Here is a 9776-nt window from a genome sequence, read left to right as displayed (position 1 = left end):
GAGATAGCTATATTTAGGCTGGCTTGCCCTTCCTTCAGTCCCTGCTCCATAGTTAATCTCTGCAACTTTACTCCATAGTTAAACTCTCTACTTTTAATCTCCTCCTCCACATTAGACTTCCCTTCTGCTTTCGAGGCACTTGTATTCCATTACTTCCCCTCCCTGTCCCTTAAGATATCTGGGGCAGCAGAACCACTCAGTAGTTATAGTACTTCAAGCTCTAACACAGGACCTGAGCCAGCTCACAACCACCTGTAATTCCTGTTCCTCTTCTGACTTCTGTGGGTTACCTGCACGTACATAGCATATATACACATAACACACACAAGCTTAAATGAGCTTAAATGAGTTTGAAGCCCCATAGGAGGAACAACAATATGATCTAACCAGTACCCAGGGACTAAACCACCAACCAAAGGGCACACATGATGGGACCCATGGCTCCAGCTGCATTTGTAGCAGAGGATGGCCTAGTTGGTCATCAATGGGAGGAGAGGCCCTTGGTCCTGTGAAGGTTCTATGCCCCAGTGTAGGGGAATGCCAGGTCCAGGAAGCAGGAGAGGGTGGGTTGGTGAGCAGGGGAAGGGAGGAGGGAACAGGGGTTTTTTTGTTTTGTTTTGTTTTGTTTTGTTTGGAGGGGAAACCGGGAAAGGGGATATCATATGAAATGTAAATAAAGAAAATATCTAATAAAAATCCTTTTAAATAAATCTTTTTTTCTTTTAAAAAAAGAGCATCTCTTCCTCCATTCTCGTGGTCTCCTTCTTACTTGAGACCACTGATGTTTCTTGCATTTTGAAGACATTTCTAAAACCCAGCCTGACACTAGCTATGCTTTCTGTCAACCTCCACGGAAGGCTTGGAGTGAGCATGCTCAGAAGGAACTGGACAGTGAAAGTATTACCCTGGGCTATAAAATGTTGTAGCAAGAGAAAGTAGGCACCTGAAAATTGAAGCTTTTCTTTTCTCTTTTGGCAGGAAAACATTTTGCAGAAAGTAGTCATGACAGCCTTTGCAGACCGCACTGTCGTAACCATTGCTGTAAGTGACCTGCATAGGGGTGTGGTGGGGGAGTGTCACTCATGGGGGTGCGGTGGGGGAGTGTCATTCATGGGGGGTACAGGGGTGGGGGAGTATCACTCATTCTTCTGTAGCTTAGATTATAAGGGTCTATGAGCTTTAAGTCTGAGAAGGTAAAACATACTTGTGTTGAATTGTGTATTTCTTTCTTGTTTCATATCATATGTATATATGTATATATATACATATACATATATATACATATACATATATATATATATACACACACAATATGTATGTATGTATTTCAGTGACATCATCTGAAATGTAAGGACAGCAGCTGATCACAGGCTTAGTGTTCTGTGCTAATTTTCAATACCATGATGGTTGGAAGGAACATTTCAGAAGGAACACTTCTAAATTCCATTACCAATTGAGCTAATATTTATGTGTATTTTCTCTACCTCTATCCATTTGTCTGTTTTAAAATAGAAGACAGTAAGATACCTCACAGCAGGGAGGTGATAGCTGTACATTCAGTAGCAATCATGACCATGTGTAGCTTAGCCCCTTGTCAATTTTCTTGCTTGCAAGGGAGATAGTTTTCTGTCTCTTCCTCTTGTTTTTGGTTGGATCCTTGTTATCACTGAAGACTTTGTTTAATGATACACTCGTCCATTTTTCCTGCTGATTCTTTTCTCTCTCCACCTCTCTCTCCTCCAGCACCGTGTCTCTTCTATTGTGGATGCAGGCCTTGTTTTAGTCTTTTCTGAGGGTATTTTAGTGGAGTGTGATACTGGTCCAAACCTACTCCAGCACAAGAATGGCCTCTTTTCTACTTTGGTGATGACCAACAAGTAGACCAGCATGATCTGCTCTGCCAAGTGTCTCCTTCTCTGGTAGTTGTCGTAGCAGAGTCCGCTGAGTAAGGCATAGAGCAGGTTGTGATTACAGAGAGTGCTGGGCGGGGGTTGGGGTGGGAGGTGGCAGAACTAACCTCAGGGGTCTAACTGCACAAGTCAGCTCACCCAAGTGCTTGCATAGTGTGTGGCAACTTATGTTCTCATAGAGAGCATTTAAGAAGCAAGAAGCAGGTTTTCCTCTGGCCTAAGGACCAGTTCATCTGAGGCTGTTTTCTAGTCCCCCTAAAATCGCCATGTGTGTTATCCGCCCAGAGGTGGTTTTATGGGATTACTTGGTGTAACTGCTGAGAACCCTGGACTTTGAGGAACACATGCTCCTTTTGAGAGAAAGACCACTCTTTGAAGTGCCTCTTTCTCAAAGCTCCAGAAAACAAACGACTTCCTCTAATTTTCCTGAGAAGCTCTGTGGTTCCTCCTTCCTGAAGGGTGGAGCTTCAGAAGTTCATTTTCACCATGGTAAATGATTTAAGAGGCTAGAGAACCAGTTGACATGAAAAACCCTTCTTGAATATGCTTCAAAAAGTGCCTCGCTAGGGACATGTAGGGAGATATTTGGGGAAGAATTCTGTCTTACTCCTTCATGACTGGGAAGAGAGAGGAATTTCAGACCCTTGCTAACTTGGGAGACTAAGTCTCTGTTCCACTCCGCATGAAGCATGGTGGTGTTCAGAGTCCCATGGAGTATTTATCACGAAGGTTACCTGATCATAAGTGGTATCTTTAAATGAAAGATTGCATTCTTTTACCTGATTTCTAACAGTATGTGAGAAATAGTTAATGCAAATCTTTTGTCCAGTCTTCTAGACTCTTAAGGTGAAGGTCATTCCACTCCCGACATAGCCAACACACCGAAAGCTTAGAGGGGTCAGGCATGTCTGAGAGACTCTACAGAGGCCCACCCTTCACAATGGCTCACTGAAGATAGACCAGCACCACACATGTCGTAGACTTCTTCCAGAACGATCCACAGCTCTGCTAAGATTTGTTTTATTTCTCTATTTAAAAGTTCTCCTGTTCCCTTGGCTAACTGCCACTGAACGATATAAAATATCTTAAAAATACACATTTTTTCCAGCTTCCTAAAGGAGTCATCACATACCAAATTATTTCCCTGTATTTGTTTATGGCAATGATTTATTCTTCACTCTTAATTGGATTAACTTCTCTAAAGCATTTTGAAATTTTCTTCATCACTATTAAAACTGACCCCACACTTTCTCAACAACAACCAAAAATAATGCGGATTAATGGAATAAACACAGCTGTATTTATTTCTATTGGCTACAATTTTTCAATATTTATATTATTTTAGTAAACATGATTTTAGACTGTTATAGTAATGTTTATAAAAACTGTCTTCATAGATATAAAAGCCAATTTCTTTTTTAAAACACCTTTGAAATGGTTATTGAAGAAATGATATTTTTCTGAAAAGAAAAAATGAATTGTTATAAAACAATTTGCTCAGCTTATTTCTTTGAAGTGTGTATGGGGTACAAAAGCCTCTGATTGTTTCTCAAAGATGGACATTGCTCCTTAACTTCTGGCTAATTTCTAAAAATAGCCATGGATGACTACTTAGAATTTAAAAGAGGCAAGTAAGACTTTTAGACTCTCAAGTCTAAAACACATCATGTATCTCAAACAGCAAGGACAGAAGAGTGGAAAAGGAATGAAGTTTTTACATTGCTTTTACACATCAAAATGTTAACACCGTAAGCAGATCGGGGCAGTGTGTGTGTGTGTGTGTGTGTGTGTGTGTGTGTGTGTGTGTGTACACATTCAACTGCTGTTGTTGTTTTAGTTTGGTTATCTTCACTCTATTAAACATTCAACAGGGAAGTTCAACCAGCAATTAAATAGTTGATAGGTTTCTTCAACAATCTGTAGAATCACGTCCTACACACAATAGAAATATCATTAAGGCAGTTATTTCTTACTAATAAATTTCTTTTTTTTTTTTTTTTTTTTTTTTTTTTTTTTTTGTTTTTTTTTTGTTTTTTGAGACAGGGTTTCTCTGTGTAGCCCGGGCTGTCCTGGTACTTACTCTGTAGACCAGGCTGGCCTCAAATTCAGAAATCCACCTGGCTCTGCCTCTGAAGTGCTGGGATTAAAGGTGGGCACTACCACAGCCCGGCAATAAATTTCTTAATTGATAAAGCTTGTTGATAAAAAGACTTTTAAAACATGTCTCCCAGCAAATTTAAAACAGCACGAGGCGGTTTTAGGTTCTCATTAGCTTGACTGATCTCAGCAAGGGGAATGGCACTGCCGTTTTCCTTTCTAAGCCGCCCAGAGACTTTCTAACAGCAGCTGCTGTTTATCATTTACTTATGAGTGACAGAAAAGGTGACAGTTTCAAAAAAAAATTATCTCCCACCATGGTGGAAGGCAACACCTTCACCACCATCGTTCTAGCTGCAAAGCTGCAGCATCCATGGGTAGGATGTTGATGAAGATCACACAGATCACAGGTGGGGTGGTCTGTTGGCCTGATGTGACAGCCTGCTCACGCACGCACGTCACTATAACAGTCACCGTGGCTGGTAAACATCCGTGAGGCAGCCAGGCTCAGGAGCAAGCTGGGAGTGCTTTGCCCTCGGAAGCCTGTAAACTCGTCTCAGTAATGATCCGGTGACAATTCTGCTCCTATCTGTGCCATCTCTCTACTTGTCTTGATCTATCTGGACCCTAATTACATCTCTGATAAAGTGGAGGGAGGGGAGACTTCCAGGTGAAGAAAATTTTGATTATTCACAAGTTCATGTATGTGGTGCACTAACATATAATGCATGCTTGATAAATGGCAGTTATTATAATTATTGTTAATAACACCAAACCCCCTATTCCAAGGGTATCATAAGTTACTACAGGTCAACAATCCTGAATAGTGCCCTAAGAGACTACAGGTCAATAACTCTGGAGAAAGCCCTAAGAGACTACAGGTCAATGACCCTGGATAATGCATTCACATGTTGAATGCCAGAATGAACATCTCCAAATTTCCCGACCAGAGTCTCTCAGGGTCCTTCTTCTTATTTGTTAATCCGGGGATTTAATGGGCTCATACATGAAATAACTGTAATCAAGAATAAGATAGAACACAACTGGTCCACACTGGCTCCCTTTAGCATTTCATTGAGACACATTTATTAGTGTGTATAGTTGTCAAGTTTCAGTGAAACAGTGATTAATGGCTGCACTAAAGTTAAGATAGAGCAAACAAAACCCCAGCATGCTGGTTGGCATTTAAAAGCATATAAATTAATTAATTAGTTAATTAATCAATACAAGAAAAGGGTATTTCTTGGTACACCCAAAGTAAAAAGAAGCAACCATGCATGACCAGTCTGTGAAATATTCATATTCATCATTTTGGTTCATGTGCTCAAATTCATAACAAATGCTGACGTCTCTCACATCCACACAGCATCGCGTCCACACCATTCTGACTGCAGACCTGGTTATTGTGATGAAGAGAGGGAACATTTTGGAATATGACACCCCGGAAACTCTCCTGGCCCAGGAAGATGGACTCTTTGCCTCCTTTGTCCGTGCAGACATGTGACGAGCTTGTCTCGCAACAGCACGTGCCTTTCAATGCCTACCGTCGGCCCACCTGAGGGATCCTCCCCTTTGCCTTCATAGGGCGGCACCGTAAACTTCAATAGATTTCTGTATGGAAAGTGGGGAATTCTGTTTCCTGTTTGGGTCTAACAGCTTCTGAGATACACTTCTCATAGTTTCATCATGAGTATTTTACTACGATCAGGCCGCACTCAAAAAGTAGGCTATATTAAAACCTGCTAGCGACCTGAGAGGGAAATCAGTTTGTGTGACGTCTGGTCAATGTCTGTCAAGCATGGGAGCTGAACTGAGTAATCTGTGTTACCTCACGCTCATTGGAAGACTAGCACTGCCTCGATGTTGATGTGCCCATGTAGGAGGAGGGTGAAAGAAAATTCATTTTCTAACAAAATACTCACATTCATGATCTACTGTAGGAGAATATTTTCTATGCATTTGACATTATTAATATTGGTTTTAACTTTTCCTCTTTTAAATCATTTCCTGTCGCCAAGAAGCTACCACATTTTTGGTACCTCTATAAAGCCAACCCCTCACAAAAGAAAGATCATGAAAAGAGATTGAATATATGAAAACATTATACTTGTATCCATTTTCCTCTGTTTAATAAAGAGAAAGTTGAAGTTAGCTTCAGTCCTTCAGCGATAGGCCACCTAAGCTTCCTAGAGTTTAATTCTTTACTAGCCAGGCTATGACTCTGAACCCTGAAACGCTATACTATTTATGACCCAAAAGAAGATATATAAATGGCCTTATCTGTCACACACACACACACACACACACACACATTTTCGCAGCATATCTTGGCTTTATGCTAATCTTGGCATGTGCACATTCCTCAAAGGTACCAGATTTCCCTACCATCCGTCTCTCTGGGAAGATAAAAGTAGTTCACACTCTGCAGTTACATAGGTAGCAAGTGTTTAATTTTTACTTGGTCAACTTGCGGTGATAGACATTGATGTCACACATGTGGCCATTTGTCCTGTTCTGATTATGAAGAGTGTACCAGAAGTCTGTATGATATTAACGTCACGTTTCATTCAAATGCCAATTAATAAAGCCAAACAGACTGAAGTTACCTTCCCTGTTATGCCAGCATCCAGTGGCCGTGCCTTTAACCATTGGGCATGAGCATTGCTGAATTTCATATAAGGGTCTTCACAAAAAAATACATGTGCCATCCCCATGGTTCCTGTACTCATTTTATTGTGTTGTTTACTATGTCTCAAGACTTACAGTTCTTGTGCATCAGGGTATATCAAGGTGCCCTCATAGATATAGAATGTATAGAATGAAAAATGTTCATAAAGATGGACAGAAATGGTCCAGATTACTTAACTTAAATAGTTACATTTTCTTCCATATGTAAAATTTCATTAGAAGAAAATAATAGCATTATTTGCAGAAAGACAGTAGATCACAGCCATTACCAATAAGTTCAACCTCAAAGTACTTCATAAAAATTTGACTAATCTGTTAAAATACTGCTGGTGTGAAAGGTTCTGTTGGGGCTGAATACCATGATGTTTGTCATCAAGCAACCCCTCCTTCTCACATAGAAATGGCATTCACCTCAGTGTAGCCCACTACACCACCCTGTGCACAAGCGACTTGAACCTTTTATTTACTTGAGTTGAGAAAATGTTTGATAACCTGCAAAATGAAGCCTAGCAAATAAAGTCAGGGTGACATCGCAGTTGCTCTGGCTTGGCTTGGCCTGTGTTCCCTCCGATGACAGAAACGTGCTTTTACTACAGGTAAAGCAGTAAGAAAAGAAAATGATCTCAACAGAGTTACATTTTCTATTAATCTTACCAAATCAGTTCCACACATAGTTATTCTATCCTATCTGTAAAAAGCAATAAATGCAAAAAGAAAAGTTCATAGTAAAATGTCAGGGTTGTTGGTATCACCATGTGTGTAAGGATCGTTTTCCTCAAAGGTTAACCCCCCTGCTCCTGCTATTTCTCATGATTCATCTAGATCTAGGTGAGGTATTGAAAGATCTTTCTAAGCATCTGGTATTATGATCAGGACTATATCTTGTCCACCTGTGTGTCCTTGGCATTAAAGCAAGTGCATAGCTCCAAATAAAGAAAGTAATTTCTCCATTGACTTTTATTTTTTTTTTAACTGTTAGTGATGTGGCTGTAACTATGGGTTACTCTTTACTACTCCTTGGCATGTTTATTCTATTTATTCTCAGTATATTAAATCTGTTTATTATGTACACTGTATGTTTACTCTCTATAGTACATGATAACATATTGGCTTACTTTATATAATAAATTAGTCCTTTTGTTTACTCAATTACAGTGAGTGACGTTTCTTCCACACACAGTTTCATTGAGTGTTAACCAGTAAACAGCTATAACTCAATATAGTTACCAGGCAGTAGTTAGCCTGCCTACTTTCATGATTTCCAAGCATCACATATGTGTCCTGTCACGTTTATGAACACACTCCAGCTCTATTTCCATTGAGGGGACCAACTCAAATGCCCCCAACTATATGGCACCTATAACCAGAGAAAACACCAACTGAAGTGTTTTCAGTTGCACCTGAAACTCGATTCAGGGAATGCAAGTTATTAGTACCATTGATTTATTAAGTATTGGTAGGATTCACCTGGATCAAACTCACCAAGGAAGAGATTTTTATATGTTTCTAGCAAGTGTCTCAGATGAGACTTATAATTGGCCAAGTTTGGTTTAGGTCATCTCAACCTGCTCCCACTACCCCCCCTCCTTACTCACTATTTATCTGAGGCTGGTGAACTCACGAGTGATCCTCTGGCCTCGGTCTCCCAAGTGCTGGGTCTGCATGTGTGCAGCCCCCATGCCTGGGTGCGCTGATTTCTCTCTGAGTCACTGATGTCACTTTACCCTGAGTTACCCTGAGTTACTCCTACACTCCATGTCATGAGATACATTGAACGTGAGTTCCTTGCTGATGCAGTCTTGTTTTGAATCTCATTTCAGAAGATAGCCTGGATGATCAACATCATTTTCTTTTGTCATTTAACCAGCAGTGGGGATTCTAAGCATGAATATTTTTCATGAAAAAAACAATGTGTGCTTTGCACATCGGAGTTAGCTATCAAATTGTTTGTGTGGGATTCTACTGAGTTTGAGTTCCAAACATATACTTCCCATGCCATATACATTGCCAATGTAAACCATGTTCCTATGTGTCTGTCCTGGGTGTGGGGCGTGTGAGTGTGCGTGCATGTGTGTTGGAGGGGGGTGGTTGTTGTTGATGTTTCCCAGCATTGAAGGAGCTGAAGGAGCATGATAGTGATTCTCTTTCCCACTGCTACATTTTTCTCCAAATACCTTCATATTCATATGTTGATACATTCACACTGCATTTTCTACATGGGATTTAAGTCACCTTCTATGATATGCCCTACAGCAAATTTCTACTGGCCATTCACACTGCAGTCACCAACACCCTATTTCTCAAAGAGTAAGGGTCAGGAGAGGCATGTCAGTCAGTACTAGAATTGGGGGACATCAGGCCTCAGGAAGATTGATGGTCAGTCTGGGAACAGACCCCTCCTTCCATTCCATTGTCTCCCAAGTTTTCATCTTCCTTCCGTTGCACAACCTTCTCTACTGCCTTTTTGCATTGCACACAGTCTTTAGGATCAACTCCACATGTCCTCACCTTCCATGCAGCCTTATGAATGGTTTGACACCTGATCCTCTAGCATCCAGACTTACAGCCATATCTGTGTTTCATGTTGCACAAAGGATCCGCCAAGTGGGTAGTCAGACTCCTCCAGCTGCTCTTTCTGGGCGTCAAGGACAATTTTGCTCTCTATCAGTCTAAGCCAAGGATTTGCCTCTGAGGTCAAAGCTTGTGACCAGGTGGTACACACAGATTAGAAGTAAAGTCTCCCTGCAAAAAAAATAATAATAATAATAATAAAGCTAATGGTTTCCAAAGGAAGAAAGAAAGAGAGAGAGAGAGAGAGAGAGAGAGAGAGAGAGAGAGAGAGAGAGAGAGAGAAAGGAAGGAAGAAAGAAAGAAAGAAAGAAAGAAAGAAAGAAAGAAAGAAAGAAAGACAAGGAAGATGGCATTGTCTGGAAGATTAGCCTTCAAAATAGTATTAAAAAGCTTTAAAATAAACTTTGAGCCTTATATCTAAAAAAAAAGAAGAAGAAGAAGAAGAAGAAGAAGAAGAAGAAGAAGAAGAAGGAGAAGAAGAAGGAGAAGAAGAAGAAGAAGAAGAAGAAG

General features: G+C 40.4%; 1 protein-coding gene across 7 annotated transcripts in view; it reads left to right on the top strand.

The window, feature by feature from the left end:
* The window catches only part of Abcc9 (ATP binding cassette subfamily C member 9), a 122491-nt gene extending 114647 nt beyond the window's left edge, over nt 1-7844 (top strand). For 4 of the 7 annotated variants that reach the window (XM_031383813.1, XM_031383814.1, XM_031383816.1 and 1 more), the window contains 2 exons: nt 979-1041; nt 5374-5511. In XM_031383813.1, coding sequence (XP_031239673.1) covers nt 979-1041; nt 5374-5511 — 201 coding nt within the window. Of the gene's footprint in view, nt 1-978; nt 1042-1743; nt 1920-5373 lie in introns of those variants that run through there. The other 3 variants (XM_031383817.1, XM_031383815.1, XM_031383819.1) reach the window with 3 other exon arrangements.
* Nucleotides 7845-9776: the final 1932 nt, after the last annotated feature.

This window comes from Mastomys coucha, unplaced genomic scaffold (assembly GCF_008632895.1).
Source record: "Mastomys coucha isolate ucsf_1 unplaced genomic scaffold, UCSF_Mcou_1 pScaffold20, whole genome shotgun sequence".
NCBI classification, from domain to species: domain Eukaryota; kingdom Metazoa; phylum Chordata; class Mammalia; order Rodentia; family Muridae; genus Mastomys; species Mastomys coucha.
This window is presented reverse-complemented; position numbering and strand designations above follow the sequence as displayed.